The sequence below is a fragment of the Oncorhynchus masou genome, chromosome 13 (assembly GCF_036934945.1).
Source record: "Oncorhynchus masou masou isolate Uvic2021 chromosome 13, UVic_Omas_1.1, whole genome shotgun sequence".
In the NCBI taxonomy this organism is placed as follows: Eukaryota; Metazoa; Chordata; class Actinopteri; order Salmoniformes; family Salmonidae; genus Oncorhynchus; species Oncorhynchus masou.
The window spans coordinates 18,324,592-18,349,477 of record NC_088224.1 but is presented as its reverse complement, the minus strand read 5'-3'; the positions used below and the strand labels follow the sequence as shown (position 1 = coordinate 18,349,477).

At 45.7% G+C, this 24,886-nt stretch overlaps 1 protein-coding gene across 1 annotated transcript in view; it reads left to right on the top strand.

Annotated features, from left to right (window-relative positions):
- The window catches only part of LOC135553279 (potassium voltage-gated channel subfamily H member 8-like), a 107,342-nt gene that overhangs the window by 6,201 nt on the left and 76,255 nt on the right, over nt 1-24,886 (top strand). The window contains exons 2-3 of the mRNA XM_064985449.1: nt 13,768-14,007; nt 20,110-20,241. Coding sequence (XP_064841521.1) covers nt 13,768-14,007; nt 20,110-20,241 — 372 coding nt within the window. The remainder of the gene's footprint in view (nt 1-13,767; nt 14,008-20,109; nt 20,242-24,886) is intronic.

Sequence of the window (24,886 nt, the reverse complement as noted above, 5' to 3'; positions counted from 1 at the left end):
CCACACCACAATAAACCCATGTCACACCCCGGCCTGACCAAATAAATACAGACAAACACAATATATTTTGACCAGGGCGTGACACATACTGTGTACAATATGCCTACATACTGTGTACAATATGACTACACACGGTGTACAATATGCCTACACGCTGTGTACTACACACTGCGTACAATATACCTACACGCTGTGTACAATAGGCATACATACTGTGTACAATAGGCCTACACACTGTGTACAATAGGACTACACGCTGTGTACAATAGGCCTACATACTGTGTACAATATGCCTACATACTGTGTACAATAGGACTCCAACTTAACATGTAACTTCAGTGGTTAACATTGGAGATAGTTAATTGCCTAAATTGTTTACCCAAACTCCTAGTAGAATGCTGTGTAATATTTCCCATCGTGCTCTTCTGTCACGACCGTTTTGCAGATTTTCCGCCCTCAGCAACACCAGGCAGGTAATTACATCTAAGCACTGACACGCTTTCTCATATAGATGTGTGTGTGTGTCTGTACTTTTATGTGTGGGTGTGTGTGTCTATATGTGTGTGTGTGTTAATATGTGTGTGTGTGTGTGTGTGTGTGTGTGTGTGTGTGTGTGTGTGTGTGTGTGTGTGTGTGTGTGTGTCTATATGTGTGTGTGTCTATGTGTGTGTGTGTGTGTTTGTGTGTGTGTGTGTATATGTGTGTGTCTTTACGTGTGTGTGTTATGAGAAGAGAGCAGGCAAGTCCCATCCATTGATTAACTTTTCTTTAAAGAAACTCTCTAATTGAGCCGTTGGAAGATTCGCCGGAGGATTAGAGGAGGACAGTAAATGAGTGTTTAAAGCTGGCGCAGGTCTGGCACAGGTCTGGCACAGGTCTGGCGCAGGTCTGGCGCAGGTCTGGCTCAGGTCTGGCGGTCTGGCTCAGGTCTGGCGCAGGTCGAGCGCAGGTCTGGCGCAGGTCTGGCACAGGTCTGGCTCAGGTCTGGCACAGGTCTGGCACAGGTCTGGCACAGGTCTGGCACAGGTCTGGCACAGGTCTGGCTCAGGTCTGGCACAGGTCTGGTTCAGGTCTGGCTCAGGTCTGGCACAGGTCTGGCTCAGGTCTGGCACAGGTCTGGCTCAGTTCTGGCTCATGCTTTGCGAGAAGAACGATTCCCTAATAATCCTGTTTACATGGACACATCTGAAATCAAGCTTCCTGGTGGGACTTTTGATAAAGCCATAAAATCGTCAATCAAACTAAACGTTCTACCACAGTGACCGTGTTGTTTTTGCGAAGTCTATTTTGATTGTGTGTTCTGACAGTTTGTATAAGAAAACTATTTATAAACTGCATACTTTCAGTTTTTCCAAGCTCACTTCACTCATAAAAGGGAGGCTTGCGCTAACGGTGCTGGCACATGTGCAGATCAAAGACACCATTAGAACGCCGACTAAACTTTTTCAAATGAAATGTTGTAATAATTCGAAAGATTGATCAGAATACCAAGTGTTCTAATCGGCGTATTCTTACTTCGATTTTGACCTTGTTTTGACCTTGACCGTGTTTACATGACTAATGCCATACACATCCTGCTGCCATAATCAGTTTAATATCAAATGATTAGTGTGCATGTAAACATACTCATAGAGATCACAGTGGTTCACCTCTCTGTGAAGTGGAACAGTACTGTGTGATCTCATGACGGCATCCCAAATGAAACCCTATTCCCTTTATAGTGCTCTACTTTTGACCAGAGCTGTATGGTCCCTGGTCAAAAGTAGTGCATTATATAGGGAATACGGTACCATTTGAGACACAACCTATGTCTCTAAGTATTGACCTCTGACCTCATGATGACTTTCTGAGGTAAATATGAAGTTTGAAAACTTTAAAACAATCTTCTAAGTGGTATCCTTCCAGTGGTAGCTGGTGGGAGGAGGTATAGGAGGACGGGCTCATTGTAACGGCTGGAATGGAGTAAATGTAGCAGAGTCAAACATATGGTTTCCATGTTTGATGTGTTCAATACCGTTCCATATATTCCATTCCAGCCATTAAAATGAGCCCGGCCCCCCTATAGTGCCTCCTCTGCATTCTTCCCACTTTAATGTGATTAGTTTGACCCAAGTCACACCTTGAAAGACTATGAATGAACATTATGTTGTTATTACACATTTCTTACACTTGTATTGCTTTATGTATATGAAAGACACCTAGAATGGTGACGACACAAGTGACACAAGTCAGTGCAATGGCAGTAAGAAACGACATGGCTAAAAGAAGGCTGTCAAGGAGACACCCTCAGGAGACACTGTCAGCACTCAGCCATTGGCCTCATTCTAAGGTTACAATAGAGTATGGCAACTGAACATTTAAATGGGGAGTCTCTTCTGTTTGTTCTAGGAACTTCAGGAAGTTCCATAGAAATGTGGCTTCTTCCTAGAGCTCTGGAGTCCTGTTGGTCGCCGTGGACATTCCACTTCGGTAACGAGCCTAATTAGTGCAATTCGGAATCCTAATCATCACCTCTAATGGAGTGTTGAAAATGATCATCAAATGGGGTTTCACTAACGCAAGTCTGGGCCGAGACCCACTCAGCCATTTTTAGACTTTATTAATTGTTCACGAGGGGAATAGAGAGAAGGAGAGAGAGCTGGAGAAGGGGATAATGAGAAAGACAGATAAGGGGGGAAGGAGATCATTAGAAAGACAGATAAGGGGGGAAGACAGGGAAAGAAAATGGATTCAAAATAGGGGGAATGGATTCGATAGTTAGTGAGAGCGAGGAGAGAGGGAGGTTCTGATGAGACAGAGAGGAAGTCAGATTCCTTACAAATGACAGGAATTGATCAAATGTAATGTTTCTAGTGATATGAGCCAGTGGGATTTGGTGATAGAGAGGAAAGCTACAGTATGATTAAAGCTGAGGTGTTGTCTAATGATTTGCGCTCTTCAGTTACTCAGCATGAGAGGATTCGAGTTGAAAGAGCTGTGTGTGTATGTGTGCATATTTTTGATTGTGTTATCGTATCTCCCTCAAGATAGATTTTGTACTGTGATAATGGATTAGTGGAGAGAGGATTGTGTTATCGTATCTCCCTCAAGATAGATTTTGTACTGTGATAATGGATTAGTGGAGAGAGGATTGTGTTATCGCCTCTCCCTCAAGATAGATTTTGTACTGTGATAATGGATTAGTGGAGAGAGGATTGTGTTATCGTATCTCCCTCAAGATAGAATTTGTACTGTGATAATGGATTAGTGGAGAGGATTGTGTTATCGTATCTCCCTCAAGATAGAATTTGTACTGTGATAATGGATTAGTGGAGAGGATTGTGTTATCGTATCTCCCTCAAGATAGAATTTGTACTGTGATAATGGATTAGTGGAGAGGATTGTGTTATCGTATCTCCCTCAAGATAGAATTTGTACTGTGATAATGGATTAGTAAAGATGATTGTGTTATTGTATCTCCCTCAAGATAGATGTTGTACTGTGATAATGGATTAGTGAAGAGAGGATTGAAATCATCATGCATAGAGATGATCACCTGATCAGCTGGAAATGAGTAAGCTACCCTCCAGAATGTCTGTACTAACATTGATTACCCTGATTATCTTTGATTATCATTAATATTGATTACCCTGGTTCACTTTGTGTGACTGTAATAGAATCAACAGTTGTTTCTGTTTGACTGTAGCCTTGGTTACCTTGGTGTGACTGTGAGCTTGGTTACTTTGGTTTGACTGTAGCCTTGGTTAACTGCTGGGACTGTGAGCTTGGTTACTTTGGTTTGACTGTAGCCTTGGTTAACTGGTGTGACTGTGAGCTTGGTTACTTTGGTTTGACTGTAGCCTTGGTTAACTGGTGTGACTGTGAGCTTGGTTACTTTGGTTTGACTGTAGCCTTGGTTAACTGGTGTGACTGTGAGCTTGGTTACTTTGGTTTGACTGTAGCCTTGGTTAACTGCTGTGACTGTAACCGAGGTTACTTTGGTTTGACTGTAGCCTTGGTTAACTGCTGTGACTGAGCTTGGTTACTTTGGTTTGACTGTAGCCTTGGTTAACTGCTGTGACTGTGAGCTTGGTTACTTTGGTTTGACTGTAGCCTTGGTTAACTGCTGTGACTGTGAGCTTGGTTACTTTGGTTTGACTGTAGCCTTGGTTAACTGGTGTGACTGTGAGCTTGGTTACTTTGGTTTGACTGTAGCCTTGGTTAACTGCTTTGACTGTGAGCTTGGTTACTTTGGTTTGACTGTAGCCTTGGTTAACTGGTGTGACTGTGAGCTTGGTTACTTTGGTTTGACTGTAGCCTTGGTTAACTGGTGTGACTGTGAGCTTGGTTACTTTGGTTTGACTGTAGCCTTGGTTAACTGCTGGGACTGTTGGTTACTTTGGTTTGACTTGGTTAACTGGTTGACTGGTTTGACTGTAGCCTTGGTTAACTGGTGTGACTGTGAGCTTGGTTACTTTGGTTTGACTGTAGCCTTGGTTAACTGGTGTGACTGTGAGCTTGGTTACTTTGGTTTGACTGTAGCCTTGGTTAACTGGTGTGACTGTGAGCTTGGTTACTTTGGTTTGACTGTAGCCTTGGTTAACTGGTGTGACTGTGAGCTTGGTTACTTTGGTTTGACTGTAGCCTTGGTTAACTGGTGTGACTGTGAGCTTGGTTACTTTGGTTTGACTGTAGCCTTGGTTAACTGGTGTGACTGTGAGCTTGGTTACTTTGGTTTGACTGTAGCCTTGGTTAACTGGTGTGACTGTGAGCTTGGTCACTTTGGTTTGACTGTAGCCTTGGTTAACTGGTGTGACTGTGAGCTTGGTCACTTTGGTTTGACTGTAGCCTTGGTTAACTGGTGTGACTGTGAGCTTGGTTACTTTGGTTTGACTGTAGCCTTGGTTAACTGCTGTGACTGTGAGCTTGGTCACTTTGGTTTGACTGTAGCCTTGGTTAACTGCTGTGACTGTGAGCTTGGTCACTTTGGTTTGACTGTAGCCTTGATTAACTGGTGTGACTGTGAGCTTGGTTACTTTGGTTTGACTGTAGCCTTGGTTAACTGGTGTGACTGTGAGCTTGGTTACTTTGGTTTGACTGTAGCCTTGGTTAACTGCTTTGACTGTGAGCTTGGTTACTTTGGTTTGACTGTAGCCTTGGTTAACTGGTGTGACTGTGAGCTTGGTTACTTTGGTTTGACTGTAGCCTTGGTTAACTGCTGTGACTGTGAGCTTGGTTACTTTGGTTTGACTGTAGCCTTGGTTAACTGCTGTGACTGTAACCGAGGTTACTTTGTTTGACCTCGCCTAACACCGCTAGTGTGCTCTGTCTTTTGCTCAGATGGATGAATGTGATGGAAGCCTCAAGAACATCTTCTCCTCCTCTCCTCTATTTCCACTCCCTCTGTTTAGACCTCTCTCTCCTTTCCCTCCATCTCTCCTCTTGTCCATCCATTCATCTCTCCCTACAGCTCTCTTTGTCCTTCTGTCTCTCACTGTCACTCTCTCCTTCTCTCCATTTCGCTATCTATCCCTCTCTACCCCAGACTCGTTCACCTCACAAATCACAAGCATTCTGTAAATAGCTGAGGTATTTGGTGTTCAGGATGGGATAGGGGTGTCAAGGAGGGGTGTGTGTGTGTGTATGTATCTGAGTTTCTGTGTGTGTGTTATAAAACTAAAATCTGGGGCAGAGTGGAGTAGAATGTGGTTGAGAACCCCCCCATCTTGTTCAGAAGAGTATTGGGAGCGAGGTACTGTATACCTGATGCTGTGCTTTGTAACTCAGATTCCCCTGTCCTGACCCACCTAGCAGTGAGCTGAGGAATGACTTTGGACCTGGGATATGACATGTGTGTTTGTGACTGTGTGTGTGACTGTGTGTGTGTGTGACTGTGTGTGTGACTGTGTGTGTGTGTGTCTGTATGGGGGATCTCCTTTTAGAACAAGGCAGACTGCTTGTTTCTATTTTTCTCTCTAGGAGAACATGTCCCTGAGCTCGGGTGTAGGATCAATTTAACCTGACCTCTTTCCTACGTGTGTTTTCTTGACAAATTGGACAAAATCATTGCATATTGCCATGCAAAATGTCAGAATTGCTGTAGCAAAATCAACCATTTTTGCCTGCAAATATCACACCAAATGTCACGAACGGTGTTGTAAGAATTGGACCAAAATGCAGCGTGGTTTGGGTTCATCATCTGTATTACGTGAACCGGCAAAAAACAATAAAGAACAAAACGAGCGTGAGGCTGTGCAGTGCTCAAGGCAACTATATACAAACAAGATCCCACAACCAACAGGTGGGAAAGGCTGCCTAAGCATGATCCCCAATCAAAGACAATGATAGACAGCTGCCTCTGATTGGGAACCATACCAGGCCAACCTAGAAATAAAGAACCTAGAATACCCACCCTAGTCACACCCCGACCTAACCCAAAATAGAGAATACAGGATTTCTAAGGTCAGGGCGTGACACCAAATCGCTGGGAAATCCTGCAGGGATCAGAATAAGGTGCTGTTTGAGACGCAAAATGGGTGGAGGTGATGAGGGGGTGTGGCCGCAAGCATTCAGTTGGGGATTCCTCTGTCCTCTCTTCTCTCTTCTCCTTCTAATCTATCCATCTCCACTTGGACATCTTAGACTTTCCTCTCCTTTTCCACCCCTGTTTTCATCTTTTTCCATACCTCTTTTATTTCTCTGTCAGCGTTTTAGTTCTTCTTCCCCTTCATCCTTAATTAACTTTCTCATTCTATCTCATTCTCTATTCCTCTTTTAAATCTCTTCTCTCAACTTTCCATATCCCCTTCCTCCCTCTTTTGGTCCTTCTTCTACATACTGTATTTCCTCTCCTTACCTTATTCTCCATCTTTTTCCCTCAATTCTGTCTCTGTTCCTCCCTTCGTCTCGCACTCTCTCTCTCTCCCCCTCCCTCTTACCTTCCCTGTGGGGACTCTCACTCAGCTGTCAGATAGAGTGTGATGATCTATTGGCTGTTACACTTGAGCAATTAGGCAAAGAGATCCAGAACACAGAGAGAGAGAGAGAGAGGTTAAGAGAGAAAGAGAGAGTCAGATACAGAGAGGGAGCGGAGGAAGAGAGACCGAGAACGTGGAACGGAGGATGGGAAGAGAGAGAAAGGGGGAGAGAGAGAGTGAGAGAGAGAGGGAGAGGGAGAGGATGAGAAGGTGGGGGTGGACGAATTCTGGAATCGACAGAGAAGATAGGAAAGGTGGAAAGCAGGGAGAAGAAGATGGTGGAGAGGAGGGAGGAGAAGATGGTGAAGAGGAGGGAGGAGAAGATGAAGAGGAGGGAGGAGAAGATGGTGAAGGGGGGAAACATGGAGGGATGGGAAGAGGTGAAGAGGGAAAAGGGTGAAGAGGAGGGAGGAGAAGATGGTGAAGAGGGAGGAGAGAGGAGGAGAAGATGGTGAAGAGGAGGGAGGATAAGATGGTGAAGAGGAGGGAGGAGAAGATGGAGGAGGAGACAGAAGGAGGAGAGGGAGGAGAAGATGGTGAAGAGGAGGAGGAGAAGATGGAATCGACAGGTGGTGAAGGGGAGGAGAGAAGATAGGAAAGGAGAACATGGAGGAGTGGAGGGAGAAGATGCTGAAGAGGAGGGAGATGATGGAGAAGATGGTGAAGAGGAGGAGGGAGGTGAAGAGGAGGGATGGTGAAGAGGAGGGAGGAGAAGATGGTGAAGAGGGGGAAAACATGGAGAAGAGGGAGGGAGGAGAAGATGGTGAAGAGGAGGGGGGAACACATGGTGAAGTGGAGGGAGGAGAACATGGAGAGGAGGGAGGGTGAAGAGGAGGGAGGAGAAGATGGTGAAGGGGGAGGAGGGAGAAGAGGGAGGAGAACATGGTGAAGGGGGGAGGAGGAAACATGGAGAGGAGGGAGGAGAACATGGTGAAGAGGAGGGAGGAGATGGTGAAGAGGGGGAGCAGAACATGGTGAAGAGAAGGAGGATGGTGAAGGAGGAGAGATGGTGAAGAGATGGTGAAGAGGAGGGAGGGAGGTGAAGTGGAGGGAGGATATGGTGAAGTGGAGGGAGGAGAAGATGGTGAATTGAGAAGAGGATGGTGAAGAGGAGGAGAGGAAAAGGATGGTGAAGAGGAGGGAGGAGAAGATGGTGAAGAGGAGGGAGCAGAACATGGTGAAGAGGAGGGAGGAGAACATGGAAAAGGATTCTGGGGGTTGTGAGGAGAAGATGGTGAAGAGGAGGGAGGAGAGAGATGAAGAGCAAAATGAGGAGGGAGGAAAACATGGTGAAGAGGAGGAGAGGATAATAAGAGGGAGGGATAGAAAGGTGTAAAATAGATGGTGAAGAGGAGGGAGGAAAATACAGGTGGAGAGGAGGGAGGAGAATATGGTGAATTGAGAAGGGGATGGAAGAATCCAAAGACAGGTGGAGATAGTAGACTTGAGAGGCATGAAGGATATACAGGGCTTGAGGTAAGGTAAGGGTGGAGAGAGTATAGAGAGAAAGTAGGGCCAAATGATGGAGAGATGGATGAAAGGGCAAGTGTATGACAGAAGTGGAGGGAGAGGGAAGGGGAAGTGGAGGGAATAAGAGGGATGGAGAGAGAGAAACCTATGAAGAGGGAGAGATGGAGGGATTCTGGGGGTTGTGATAGGAGGAAGAGTAATTAGACAGTGAGATCCAGAACAGTAGGAGGGAGGAAAGGAGAATACAGAACAGCTGGGAGAAGAGATGAAGAGCAAAACAGAACAGAGGCTGGAGGGAGGGAGAGGAGCGATGGAGGGGAGGAGGCTGTTAGAGGGAGGGAGAGGGAAGGGAAGTGAAAGGGGGAACCAATACACACAGAGCCTAAAGGAGGGGGGGAGAGGGGGAGAGATACAGGGGTTAGATGGAGAGAGGGAGGGATAGAAAGGGGGAACCTATGTAAAACAGAGGCTGTTAGAGATGGAGGGAGAGGGAAGGGAAGTGTGGATACAGAACAGGAGATGGAGGGGAGGGAAGGGAAGTGAAAGGGGGAACCTATGAATACAGAACAGAGGCTGTTAGAGATGGAGGGAGAGGGAAGGGAAGTGAAAGGGGGAACCTATGAATACAGAACAGAGGCTGTTAGAGATGGAGGGAGAGGGAAGGGGAGTGAAAGAACCTATGATACAGAACAGAGGCTGTTAGAGATGGAGGGAGAGGGAAGGGAAGTGAAAGGGGGAACCTATGAATACAGAACAGAGGCTGTTAGAGATGGAGGGAGAGGGAAGGGAAGTGAAAGGGGGAACCTATGGATACAGAACAGAGGCTGTTAGAGATGGAGGGAGAGGGAAGGGAAGTGAAAGGGGGAACCTATGATACAGAACAGGGCTGTTAGAGATGGAGGGAGAGGGAAGGGAAGTGAAAGGGGAACCTATGAATACAGAACAGGGCTGTTAAGATGGAGGGAGAGGGAAGGGAAGTGAAAGGGGGAACCTATGGATACAGAACAGAGGCTGTTAGAGATGGAGGGAGAGGAAAGGGGAACCTATGAATACAGAACAGAAGAGATGGAGGGAGAGGGAAGGGAAGTGAAAGGGGGAACCTATGAATACAGAACAGAGGCTGTTAGAGATGGAGGGAACCTATGGATACAGAACAGAGGCTGTTAGAGATGGAGGGAGAGGGAAGGGAAGTGAAAGGGGGAACCTATGGATACAGAACAGAGGCTGTTAGAGATGGAGGGAGAGGGAAGGGAAGTGATAGGGGGAACCTATGGATACAGAACAGAGGCTGTTAGAGATGGAGGGAGAGGGAAGGGGCTGTTAAGTGAGGGAAGGGGGAACCTATGGATACAGAACAGAGGCTGTTAGAGATGGAGGGAGAGGGAAGGGAAGAGATGGAGGGAGAGGGAAGGGAAGTACAGAAAGGGGGAACCTATGAATACAAAACAGAGGCTGAAGATGGAAAAAGATTAAAAGAGAATGAAGGAGAGGAGAGATGGATTGCTAGGAGAGAGATGGAGGGAGGGGAGTGTTGACAGGGGAGAGATGAGGTTATGGAGAACAGAGAGAGATGGAGGGAGAGGGAAGGGAAGTGAAAGGGGGAACAGTGAACAGAACAGGCTGTTAGAGATTGAATGGGTGAAAGTGTAAAGTTGGTTTGAGTGAGATTACAAGTTGCTTCTGATTATTCAAAAATGTCTGCAACCCCCACTGCCCCAAATCAGTCCCGAGCCTGGATTCAATCTGGGCCATTAGAGAGCAAGACACATCCAGGTGGGGACACCTGTGTGTCTGTGTGTGGCACGAACACATACACATACGCACACATGCACGCACACACACACACGCACGCACGCATGCACGCACACACACACACTTAAACGTCTCTTAAGGTTAAGCATCAACCTCTCCTCCTCTCAGAGGGGGACTATTGGACAGGCAGGACGGGTGGGGGGGGGGGAGTTAGGAATGTGGGGTCTGTCTCTGGTTCCTTACTCAGTGTCTGGAGGGTGTGTTTGTGGGCATGTGCATGTGTTTGTGTTTGCGCGTGCATTAGTGTGTGTGTGTGTGTGTGTCTGTTTGTGTGTGAGTGTGTGTGTTCAGTACATCCTCCTTACAGCAGTCCCAAGGTGCACTGCTCCCTGGCCTGTAACGCCCGGCACATTCTGCTGATGTGTGTGAGTGTGTGTTCAGTACATCCTCCTTACAGCAGTCCCAAGATGCACTGCTCCCTGGCCTGTAACGCCCGGCACATTCTGCTGATGTGTGTGAGTGTGTGTTCAGTACATCCTCCTTACAGCAGTCCCAAGATGCACTGCTCCCTGGCCTGTAACGCCCGGCGCATTCTGCTGATGTGTGTGAGTGTGTGTTCAGTACATCCTCCTGACAGCAGTCCCAAGATGCACTGCTCCCTGGCCTGTAATGCCCGGCGCATTCTGCTGATGACAGTAAAAACATAATAAAAGGTTCTCCTCAGACTCAAGATTCCCTTCAGTAAGTCAGAGAGGGTGGAAACAGATACAGCTCTGTGTGATTAATAGAATTATTACAATGGAACCTCTCCTCATTGAGGGACGTGAACAAACATTCTGGTTCTGAAGAGTCATATTTCAACACACAATTCCTGTTGTTTCCTTTGACAAAGGTTGACACGAGACATGAAACCATTACATTTCAAATCAATGGTGGGAAAAGAGATGGTTGAGGTAGCACATTTATTTTGGATGAAACAACATGAAAACTATGTCAGTTGTAATGACTAGCTATAGTAACCCTACTGAGGCTTAGATCAATGCCTTGGGGATCATGATTCATGTAACAGATTCACATAACACTTTAGGTCATGAGGGCACAATAGCTTAATTAATAGACCTGAAGATGAATGTTATTTTTTCTCATCCTCCTCACTCTTACCTCACCCACACACCCACCCACACACCCAACCACCCAACTTCGGTCCTCAACGTCTGTCTGCTAGTGTCTGTTCTAACTCTCAGACCAGCGTCTGTCTGCTAGTGTCTGTTCTAACTCTCTGACCAGCGTCTGTCTGCTAGTGTCTGTTCTAACTCTCAGACCAGCGTCTGTCTGCTAGTGTCTGTTCTAACTCTCAGACCAGCGTCTGTCTGTTAGTGTCTGTTCTAACTCTCAGACCAACGTCTGTCTGCTAGTGTCTGTTCTAACTCTCAGAGCAGCGTCTGTCTGCTAGTGTCTGTTCTAACTCTCAGAGCAGCGTCTGTCTGCTAGTGTCTAGTGTCTGTTCTGTTCTAACTCTCAGAGCAGCGTCTGTCTGCTAGTGTCTGTTCTAACTCTCAGACCAGCATCTGTCTGCTAGTGTCTGTTCTAACTCTCAGACCAGCATCTGTCTGCTAGTGTCTGTTCTAACTCTCAGACCAGCATCTGTCTGCTAGTGTCTGTTCTAACTCTCAGACCAGCATCTGTCTGCTAGTGTCTGTTCTAACTCTCAGAGCAGCGTCTGTCTGCTAGTGTCTGTTCTAACTCTCAGACCAGCATCTGTCTGCTAGTGTCTGTTCTAACTCTCAGACCAGCGTCTGTCTGCTAGTGTCTGTTCTAACTCTCAGACCAGCATCTGTCTGCTAGTGTCTGTTCTAACTCTCAGACCAGCGTCTGTCTGCTAGTGTCTGTTCTAACTCTCAGACCAGCGTCTGTCTGCTAGTGTCTGTTCTAACTCTCAGACCAGCGTCTGTCTGCTAGTGTCTGTTCTAACTCTCAGACCAGCGTCTGTCTGTTAGTGTCTGTTCTAACTCTCAGACCAGCATCTGTCTGCTAGTGTCTGTTCTAACTCTCAGACCAGCGTCTGTCTGCTATAGTGTCTGTTCTAACTCTCAGACCAGCGTCTGTCTGCTAGTGTCTGTTCTAACTCTCAGACCAGCGTCTGTCTGCTATAGTGTCTGTTCTAACTCTCAGACCAGCGTCTGTCTGCTAGTGTCTGTTCTAACTCTCAGAGTGTCTGTTCTAACAGCCAGCGTCTGTCTGCTAGTGTCTGTTCTAACTCTCAGACCAGCGTCTGTCTGCTAGTGTCTGTTCTAACTCTCAGACCAGCATCTGTCTGTTCTAACTCTCAGACCAGTGTCTGTTGTCTAACTCTCAGACCAGCGTCTGTCTGCTAGTGTCTGTTCTAACTCTCAGACCAGCGTCTGTCTGCTAGTGTCTGTTCTAACTCTCAGACCAGCGTCTGTCTGCTAGTGTCTGTTCTAACTCTCAGACCAGCGTCTGTCTGCTAGTGTCTGTTCTAACTCTCAGACCAGCGTCTGTCTGCTTGTCTGTTCTAACTCTCAGACCAGCGTCTGTCTGCTAGTGTCTGTTCTAACTCTCAGACCAGCGTCTGTCTGCTAGTGTCTGTTCTAACTCTCAGACCAGCGTCTGTCTGCTAGTGTCTGTTCTAACTCTCAGACCAGCGTCTGTCTGCTATAGTGTCTGTTCTAACTCTCAGACCAGCGTCTGTCTGCTATAGTGTCTGTTCTAACTCTCAGACCAGCGTCTGTCTGCTAGTGTCTGTTCTAACTCTCAGACCAGCGTCTGTCTGCTAGTGTCTGTTCTAACTCTCAGACCAGCGTCTGTCTGCTAGTGTCTGTTCTAACTCTCAGAACAGCGTCTGTCTGCTAGTGTCTGTTCTAACTCTCAGAGCAGCGTCTGTCTGCTAGTGTCTGTTCTAACTCTCAGACCAGCATCTGTCTGCTAGTGTCTGTTCTAACTCTCAGACCAGCGTCTGTCTGTTAGTGTCTGCTTTAGATTGGGGAAACAGGTGTGTCACTCTGTGAGCAATTTGTCACGTTAATGGCTCAATTAAGCTCCAAGCAACAAGAGAAAGCTACTTGGTATAGTGCACTGCTACTTTGACTAGAGTCCTATGGGTGAATAGGGTGCCATTTGGGATATAGCTGAAATCAGCACACACCCAGGCATCTGAGGACGAGAGTTGCACAACCCTAAACAACCATATCTGCTGTGTTAGTTTCTACTCTCATACACTATCCACAGTGACCTAGACCTCCATTCTCACCCTCCTAAATATTAATTACCTTGATTCCTTGTCTTGTTTTGACAAGACAACAACTTTTCCCTGCTATCGGAGTAGCCCAAATTCACATAGTTATCGGTAAAAGTGTATTTGAAATATTCCTTGTCTTACTCTTACCAGACAACAACTTTATCCTGGCCTAACTTACATCATCACTGTCTAAACCAGGGTTGTATTCACTAGAAACCAAAATGAAAGAAAACTTACCTAAATGAGGAGGGACTACCTGAACGTGCCAAAAAGTTTTGCTACGGTTTGCACTAATGAATGCAACCCTGTATTCTTTATCTTTGATTCCACCAGACAGCAACTTCATCCTGGCTAATGCCCAGGTGTCCAAGGCCCAAGGCTTCCCCATTGTCTACTGTTCAGATGGCTTCTGTGAGCTCACAGGTTTCTCCCGCACTGAAGTCATGCAGAAGAGCTGTGCCTGTAAGTTCCTGTACGGCCCAGAGAGCAGCGAGACCATCATCCTCAGCATCGACCAAGCCCTGGACGAACGCAAGGAGTTCAAGGGAGAGATCATGTTCTACAAGAAGACAGGTAAGGAAAGGTGTGTGTGTTGAAGTCTGCTACAGTTGGACTCCACTACTCATCTCCTTCTGCACTGATCTGAAGACTCAGGACAGGTAAAAACAAGAATATGCTCTCACTTGTTCAGTCCTTTCACATCAATATTTTAGAATCACTTACATACCACCATCAAGATTAGTTGCTCGGATACTTTTCAGGCAAAGGTTACTTGGACACTTATTGGACATGTGCATTAATGGTCTAATAACATTTGGAAATCTTACAGAATGGACCTTTAAGTGATGGGCAATGGGCTATTTCTGCAGTGTTCCTATTTAGACCAGTATAGATGGATGGAGGGAGGAAGGGCCCTGTGGTCATTACTTAACACACACATGAAACTTTAATAACACTCAGATCAGGTTGCAGCTCTATCTCTCTCTTTCTCTCTTTGTCTATCTATCTCTCTGTCTATCTGTCTCCCTCCCTCTCTCTCTCTTTCTCTCTCTGTCTATCTGTCTCCCTCTCTCTCTCTCTCTCTCTCTGTCTATCTGTCTCCCTCCCTCTCTCTCTCTATCTCTCTCTCTATCTGTCTCCCTCCCTCTCTCTCTCTTTGTCTCCCTCTCTCTCTGTCTCCCTCCCTATCTGTCTCCTATCTCCCTCCCTCTCTCTCTTTATCTCTCTCTTTCTCTCTCTGTCTATCTGTCTCCCTCCCTCTCTATCTGACTCCCTCCCTCTCTCTCTCTCTATCTGTCTCTCTCTCTTTCTCTCTCTGTCTATCTGTCTCCCTCCCTCTCTCCCTCTATCTGTCTCCCTCTCTCTCTCTCTCTCTCTGTCTATCTGTCTCCCTCCCTCTCTCTCTCTCTGTCTATCTGTCTCCCTCCCTCTCTCACTCTCTTTATTTCTCTCTCTCCCCTCATTACCTTCTCAGATTCTCCCCATTCTCTCGCTTACTTTCCCTCTCATTCCCTCTCTCATTCTATCTCTCATTCCCTCTAAACTGAATCATGACAGGTGGAATAGTAAATGTAGGTTTCCCTCTGTCTTTGCCTGTGAGAGGGAGTGCTGCAACTGTTCATACACAACCAGAGGCAGGGTTTTCTGTGTGTTTCATGGTGAAGATCTTTCTCTTAGGGAGAAACAGAGACAATTGTGATTGAGACATTACCAGCTGGGAGATTTAAAGGAGAGGGAGAGAGGGAGAGAGGGAGAGAGAGAGAGAGAGAGAGAGAGAGAGAGCAATCGAGCTCAGCTGGAATCTCATTTTACATACTACATACATTACATGCTATTTATATTTCATACAGGTCATTACATACTATTCATACTACATACAGTACATTACATACTATTCATATTACATACAGTACCTTGTGGGCGCTGCAGGATTTCAGTCCTTCACGGCGTAGTGCATTACATTACCAATTGTTTTCTTGGTGACTCAGGTCCCAGCTGCCTTGAGGTCATTGACAAGATCCTCCCGTGTAGTTCTGGGCTGATTCCTCACTGTTCTCATGATCATTGCAACTCCACGAGGTGAGATCTTGGATGGAGCCCCAGGCCGAGGGAGATTGACAGTTGTTTTGTGTTTCTTCTATTTGCGAATAATCACACCAACTGTTGTCACCTTCTCTACCAAGCTGCTTGGCGATGGTCTTGTAGCCCATTCCAGCCTTGTGTAGGTCTACAATCTTGTCCATGACATTAGAGAGCTCTTTGGTCTTGGCCATGGTGGAGAGTTTGGAATCTGATTGATTGATTGCTTCTGTGGACAGGTGTCTTTTATACAGGTGACAAACTGAGATTAGGAGAACTCCCTTTAAGAGTGTGCTCCTAATCTCAGCTCGTTACCTGTATAAAAGACACCTGGGAGCCAGAACTTTCTGATTGAGAGGGGGTCAAATACTTATTTCCCTCATTAAAATGCACATCAATTTATAACATTTTTGACATGCGTTTTTCTGGATTTTTGTTGTTGTTATTCTGTCTCTCACTGTTCAAATAAACCTACCATTAAAATTATAAAATGATAATTTCTTTGTCAATGGGAAAATGTACAAAATCAGCAGGGGATCAAATACTTTTTTCCCTCACTGTAAGTCTATGCTAGGTAAAGCTCCGACTTATCACAGCTCACTGGTCACGATAACAACACCCACCCGTGGCACGCGCTCCAGCAGGTATATCTCACAGGTCATCCTCAAAACCAACACCTCCTTTGGCCACCTTTCCTTCCAGTTCTCTGCTGCCAATGACTGGAACGAATTGCAAAAATTGCTGAAGCTGAAGACTTATATTTCCCTCACTAACTTTAAACATCAGCTATCTGAGCAGTTAACCTCTAGCGTCGAGCAATCCGGTATCCGGGAGCATAATCATAGCCTCAAGCTCATTAGCATAACGCAACGTTAACTATTCATGAAAATCGCAAATGAAATGAAAGAAATATATTCACTCACAAGCTTAGCCTTTTGTTAACAACACTGTCATCTCAGATTTTCAAAATATGCTTTTCAACCATCACTACACAAGCATTTGTGTAAGAGGTATTGATAGCTAGCATAGCATTAGCCTAGCATTCAGCAGGCAACATTTTCACAAAAACAAGAAAAGCATTCAAATAAAATAATTTACCTTTGAAGAACTTCGGATGTTTTCAATGAGGAGACTCTCAGTTAGATAGCAAATGTTCAGTTTTTCCAAAAAGATTATTTGTGTAGGAGAAATCGCTCCGTTTTGTTCATCACGTTTAGCTAAGAAAAACCCCCGAAAATTCAGTCATTACAACGCCAAACTTTTTTCCAAATTATCTCCATAATATCGACAGAAACATGTCAAACGTTGTTTAGAATCAATCCTCAAGGTGTTTTTCACATATCTATTCGATGATAAATCATTCATGGCAGTTGCCTTTCTCCTCTGAACCAAATGGAAAAGTGCACGCAGCTGGAGATTGCGGAATAATTTCGACGGAGGACACCAAGCGGACACCTGGTAAATGTAGTCTCTTATGGTCAATCTTCCAATGATATGCCTACAAATACGTCACAATGCTGCAGACACCTTGGGGAAACGACAGAAAGTGTAGGCTCATTCCTGGCGCATTCACAGCCATATAAGGAGGCATTGGAACACAGCGCATTCAAAATCTGGGGCACTTCCTGTATGAAATTTCATCTTGGTTTCGCCTGTAGCATTAGTTCTGTGGCACTCACAGACAATATCTTTGCAGTTTTGGAAACGTCAGAGTGTTTTCTTTCCAAAGCTGTCAATTATATGCATAGCCGAGCATCTTTTCGTGACAAAATATCTTGTTTAAACGGGAACGTTTTTTTATCCAAAAATTAAAAGAGCGCCCCCTATATCGAAGAAGTTAACCGATCACTGCAGCTGTACATAGCCCATCTGTAAATAGCCCACCCAATCTACCTACCTCATCCCCATATTGTTTTTATTTACTTTTCTGCTCTTTTGCACACCAGTATTTCTACTTGCACATTTTCATCTGTTCATCTATCACTCCAGTGTTATTTGTTAAATTGTAATTACTTCTCTACTATGGCCTATTTATTGCCTTACCTCCTCACGCCATTTGCACACACACATTGTATATAGACTTTATTTTTTTTCTATTGTGTTATTGACTGTACGCTTGTTTATTCCATGTTTAACTCTGTGTTGTTGTTTGTGTCGCACTGCTTTGCTTTATCTTGGCCAGGTCACAGTTGTAAATGAGAACTTGTTCTCAACTAGCCTACCTGGTTAAATAAAGGTGATTTTTTTAAATAAATAAGGTACATTACATACTATCCATACTACATACAGTACATTACATACTAATCATATTACATACTGTACATTACATACTATTCATACTACATACATACTATTCATACTACATACAGTACATTACATACTATTCATATTACATACTGTACATTACATACTATTCATACTACATACAGTACATTACATACTGTACATTACATACTATTCATACTACATACAGTACATTACATACTATTCATACTACATACAGTACATTACATACTGTACATTACATACTATTCATACTACATACAGTACATTACATACTATTCATATTACATACAGTACATTACATACTGTACATTACATACTATTCATACTACATACAGTACATTACATACTATTCATACTACATACAGTACATTACATACTATTCATATTACATACAGTACATTACATACTGTACATTACATACTATTCATACTACATACAGTACATTACATACTATTCATACTACATACAGTACATTACATACTGTACATTACATACTATTCATACTACATACATACAGTACATTACATACTGTACATTACATACTATTCATACTACATACAGTACATTACATACTATTCATACTACATACAGTACATTACATACTATTCATACTACATACAGTACATTACATACTATTCATACTACATACAGTACATTACATACTATTCATACTACGTACAGTACATTACATACTATTCATACTACATACAGTACATTACATACTATTCATATTACATACTGTACATTACATACTATTCATACTACATACATACTATTCATATTACATACAGTACATTACATACTATTCTTGACAGAGAGCACGTTCATAAAGTCTAAAGCACACAGACTAACATATTTTATACACTTCACACACACATATGCCCACACTTACACACTAGACTACACACATATACAATATTCACCTCAATTCTCAGATTTACCATTATTTACCAAGATTGCATCATTCTTACAGAGATCCCCTGACTTAGATATTGGAGGATGGTTGAGCTAACGTAGGCTAATACGATTAGCATGAGGTTGTAAGTAACAAGAACATTTCCCAAGACATAGACATATCTAATATTGGCAGAAATCTTAAAATCTTGTTAATCTAACTGCACTGTCCAATTTAGAGTAGCTCTTACAGTGAAATAATACCATGCTATTGTTTGAGGAGAGTGCACAGTTTTGAACATGAAAGGTTATTAATAAACAAATTTGGCACATTTGTACAGTCTTGAAACAAAATGTTGAACCGAAATACAATGGTTCATTGGATCAGGATTTGGGTATGTCATTTTAGGTGAAAATGGAAAAAAAGAGGCCAATCTTAAACGGTCCCTGGGGCATAGAGTGCCTGGGGAATAGTCTGCAAGAACACACAGATTCACCTACAGAACTCCTGCTAGGGTTTTAGGGAATGTGTGTCTGACTGCTTTCATGCAACTTTATTATGCTGTACATATCTGCATGCTTCAAAGAATAATCTGTTGTCTGTATTACATAACTTGATTTGTAATATGATTAACATGTGTTTTGATGTGTAATGTGATTATAATGTGTTTTGATGTGTAATATGATTATAATGTGTTTTAATGTGTAATGTGATTATAATGTGTTTTGATGTGTAATGTGATTATAATGTGTTTTGATTTGTAATGTGATTAAAATGTGTTTTGATGTGTAATGTGATTATAATGTGCCTTGATTTGTAATGTGATTCTAATGTGCCTTGATTTGTAATGTGATTCTAATGTGCCTTGATTTGTAATGTGATTCTAATGTGCCTTGATTTGTAATGTGATTCTAATGTGCCTTGATTTGTAATGTGATTCTAATGTGTTGTGCAGCGTATGATACAACGTTTTGAAGCTCTGAATCGGTATTTACATAAAAAGTCTTTAAAAAACTGCCAAAAACATTAGATCAACTAATCCGATGTTGAGCCTTATTTCAGATGATTGGTCACATGTACAGTAGCATGTCCATACTGTAGTGTGACTCTGGGGTGAAGTTTCCCTTAGGTACAGATCTAGGATCAGCTTCCCCCAAGCCTAACCTTTACCATTATGGGGAAAATGCTAAACTGACTCAAGATCAGCATCTAGGGGCAACTTCACCCTACTCCACTGTATGTGTATCATGTGTATAACGTGTGTGTGTGTGTGTGTGTGTGTGTGTGTGTGTGTGTGTGTGTGTGTGTGTGTGTGTGTGTGTGTGTGTGTGTGTGTGTGTGTGTGTGTGTGTGTGTGTGTGTGTGTGTGTGTGTGTGTGTGTGTGTGTCTGTGTGTGTGTGTGTGTGTACTGCAGCATCGTTGTTCTGGTGCCTGCTGGAAATTGTCCCCATTAAGAATGAGAAGGGAGACGTGGTGCTCTTCCTGGCTTCATATAAAGACATCACAGACACCAAGGCCAAGGCCATGCCAGAGGACAGGCGAGAAGGTCAGTGTGTGTGGGTGGGTGGGTGTGTGCGCACATGCATGCGTGGTGCTTGCGCTTGTGTGTGTGTGTATATCTGCAGTCAATAATGTTTTTGCTCATTCCTCATCTCCTCCCCTCACGGCTCGGTGTCTAATTACTTTCAGAACTGTACATTCCAACAAAACAACAAACAAAAACATGGTTTATTTTTATTCACATACTTTTTACACAAAGAAAGCGCCTGATGCTGCACATGTTTTAGGAGAGATAAAAGCGGGGAGTAATGGCTGGATTGTACATGTTATTCTATATTGCATCTGCATGTTCATTGTTCAACAATTAGCATTGTAAATATTGTAGGCATCAGTACTGAGATAACAGAAAACACAGCTCTGAAGAAGTGTGTGTTTTTGTCAGTATTGCAAAAGCAATACACAGATCATCTGAACACACACATTCGCACGCACACATGCAAGCGTACACACCCACTCACACACACACACACACACACACACCTTCAGGCAGATTGGATTTTGTGTGCCGAACAGGGGACCCCAATCTCTGTGTCGTCAACAACCCCACCCTCTCTTGCTCCCTTGTTCCCATCTTCGCTCCATTTGCATTCGCTCCATTTCCATTTGCACCTACCTACCTACCTACCTACCTACCTACCTACCTACCTACCTACCTACCTACCTACCTCTCTGTCCCTCTCCCCCTCCCCATATCTCTCTACCAACCTCTTTGTCCCTCCCTCCCTCCCCTCCCTCCCTCCCTCCCTCCCTCCCTCCCTCCCTCCCTCCCTCCCTCCCTCCCTCCCTCCCTCCCTCCTCCCTCCCTCCCTCCCTCCCTCCCTCCCTCCCTCCCTCCCTACCTACCTCTCTATCCCTACCTCCCCATCTCTGCCTACCTACCTCTCTGTCCCTCCCTTCCTATGTTCTCTCCCTGTTTCCCCCCTTTATCTCTCACTTTCTCTCTCTCTTTCCATCTCTACTCTTCATACTACCTCCTCTAGCATCCCTCTCACTTTCCATCTCTCCTGTCCATACCTCCTCCTCTCTCCCCATCTCTCATACCATCTCTCCTGTCCATACCTCCTCCTCTCTTCCCCTCTCTCATACCATCTATCCTGTCAGTGCCTCCTCCCCTCTCCCCCTCTCTCATACCATCTTCCCTGTCCATACCTCCTCCTCTATCCCCCTCTCTCATACCATCTCTCCTGTCCATACCTCCTCCTCTCTCGCCCTCTCTCCTGTCCATACCTCCTCCTCTCTCCCCCTCCTGTCCATACCTCCTCCTCTCTCCCTCTCTCTCATACCATCTCTCCTGTCCATACCTCCTCCTCTCTCCCCCTCTCTCATACCATCTCTCCTGTCCATACCTGCTCCTCTCTCCCCCTCTCTCATACCATCTCTCCTGTCCATACCTCCTCCTCTCTCCCCCTCTCTCATACCATCTCTTCTGTCCGTACCTCCTCCTCTCTCCCCTCTCTCATACCATCTCTCCTGTCCATACCTGCTTCTCTCTCCCCCTCTCTCATACCATCTCTCCTGTCCGTACCTCCTCCTCTCTCCCCCTCTCTCATACCATCTCTCCTGTCCATACCTCCTCCTCTCTCCCCCTCTCTCATACCATCTCTCCTGTCCATACCTCCTCCTCTCTCCCCCTCTCTCATACCATCTCTCCTGTCCATACCTCCTCCTCTCTCCCCCTCTCTCATACCATCTCTCCTGTCCATACCTGCTTCTCTCTCTACCTCTCTCATACCATCTCTCCTGTCCATACCTTCTTCTCTTTCCCCCTCTCTCATACCATCTCTTCTGTCCGTACCTGCTTCTCTCTCCCCCTCTCTCATACCATCTCTCCTGTCCATACCTCCTCCTCTGTCCCCCTCTCTCATACCATCTCTCCTGTCCATACCTCCTACTCTCTCCCCCTCTCTCATACCATCTCTCTTGTCAGTGCCTCTTCCTCTCTCCCCCTCTCTCAAACCATCTCCCCTGTCCATACCTGCTTCTCTCTCCCCCTCTCTCATACCATCTCTTCTGTCCGTACCTGCTTCTCTCTCCCCCTCTCTCATACCATCTCTCCTGTCCATACCTCTTCCTCTCTCCCCCTCTCTCATACCATCTCTCCTGTCCATACCTCCTCCTTTCTCCCCTCTCTCATACCATCTCTCCTGTCCATACCTCCTCCTCTCTCCCCCTCTCATACCATCTCTCCTGTCCATACTTGCTCCTCTCTCCCCCTCTCTCATACCATCTATTCTGTCCAAACCTCCTCCTCTCTCATACCTCTCTCCTGTCCATACCTCCTCCTCTCTCCCCTCTCTCATACCATCTCTTCTGTCCGTACCTCCTCCTCTCTCCCCCTCTCTCATACCATCTCTCCTGTCCATTCCTGCTTCTCTCTCTACCTCTCTCATACCATCTCTCCTGTCCATACCTTCTTCTCTTTCCCCCTCTCTCATACCATCTCTTCTGTCCGTACCTGCTTCTCTCTCCCCTCTCATACCATCTCTCCTGTCCATACCTCCTCCTCTGTCCCCCTCTCTCATACCATCTCTCCTGTCCATACCTCCTACTCTCTCCCCCTCTCTCATACCATCTCTCTTGTCAGTGCCTCTTCCTCTCTCCCCTCTCTCATACCATCTCCCCTGTCCATACCTCCTCCTCTATCCCCCTCTCTCGTACCATCTCTCCTTCCCATACCTACTACTCTCTCCTCCTCTCTCATACCATCTCTCCTGTCAGTGCCTCTTCCTCTCTCCCCCTCTCTCATACCATCTCTCCTTCCCATACCTCCTCCTCTCTCCCCCTCTCTCATACCATCTCTCCTGTCCATACCTCCTCCTCTCTCCCTCTCTTTCATACCATCTCTCCTGTCCATACCTCCTCCTCTCTCCCCTCTCTCATACCATCTCTTCTGTCCGTACCTCCTCCTCTCTCCCCTCTCTCATACCATCTCTCCTGTCCATACCTCCTCCTCTCTCCCCCTCTCTCATACCATCTCTCCTGTCCATACCTCCTCCTCTCTCCCCTCTCATACCATCTCTCCTTCCCATACCTCCTCCTCTCTCCCCTCTCTCATACCATCTCTCCTGTCCATTCCTGCTTCTCTCTACCTCTCTCATACCATCTCTCCTGTCCATACCTTCTTCTCTTTCCCTCTCTCATACCATCTCTTCTGTCCGTACCTGCTTCTCTCTCCCCCTCTCTCATACCATCTCTCCTGTCCATACCTCCTCCTCTGTCCCCCTCTCTCATACCATCTCTCCTGTCCATACCTCCTACTCTCTCCCCCTCTCATACCATCTCTCTTGTCAGTGCCTCTTCCTCTCTCCCCTCTCTCATACCATCTCCCTGTCCATACCTCCTCCTCTATCCCCCCTCTCTCATACCATCTCTCCTTCCCATACCTACTACTCTCTCCTCCTCTCTCATACCATCTCTCCTGTCAGTGCCTCTTCCTCTCTCCCCCTCTCTCATACCATCTCTCCTTCCCATACCTCCTCCTCTCTCCCCCTCTCTCATACCATCTCTCCTGTCCATACCTCCTCCTCTCTCCCTCTCTTTCATACCATCTCTCCTGTCCATACCTCCTCCTCCTCTCCCCCTCTCTCATACCATCTCTTCTGTCCGTACCTCCTCCTCTCCCCCTCTCATACCATCTCTCCTGTCCATACCTCCTCCTCTCTCCCCCTCTCTCATACCATCTCTCCTGTCCATACCTCCTCCTCTCTCCCCTCTCTCATACCATCTCTCCTTCCCATACCTCCTCCTCTCTCCCCCCTCTCTCATACCATCTCTCCTGTCCATACCTCCTCCTCTCTCCCCCTCTCTCATACCATCTCTCCTGTCCGTACCTTCTCCTCTCCCCCTCTCTCATACCATCTCTCCTGTCCATACCTCCTCCTCTCTCCCCTCTCTCATACCATCTCTTCTGTCCATACCTCCTCCTCTCTCCCCTCTCTCATACCATCTCTCCTGTCCATACCTCCTCCTCTCTCCCCCTCTCTCATACCATCTCTCCTTCCCATACCTCCTCCTCTCTCCCCCTCTCTCATACCATCTCTCCTGTCCATACCTCCTCCTCTCTCCCCTCTCTCATACCATCTCTCCTGTCCGTACCTCCTCCTCTCTCCCCCTCTCTCATACCATCTCTCCTGTCCATACCTCCTCCTCTCTCCCCCTCTCTCATACCATCTCTCCTGTCCATACCTCCTCCTCTCTCCCCCTCTCTCATACCATCTCTCCTGTCCATTCCTGCTTCTCTCTCTACCTCTCTCATACCATCTCTCCTGTCCATACCTTCTTCTCTTTCTCCCTCTCTCATACCATCTCTTCTGTCCGTACCTGCTTCTCTCTCCCCCTCTCATACCATCTCTCCTGTCCATACCTCCTCCTCTGTCCCCCTCTCTCATACCATCTCTCCTGTCCATACCTCCTACTCTCTCCCCCTCTCTCATACCATCTCTCTTGTCAGTGCCTCTTCCTCTCTCCCCTCTCTCATACCATCTCCCTGTCCATACCTCCTCCTCTATCCCCCTCTCTCGTACCATCTCTCCTTCCCATACCTACTACTCTCTCCTCCTCTCTCATACCATCTCTCCTGTCAGTGCCTCTTCCTCTCTCCCCTCTCTCATACCATCTCTCCTTCCCATACC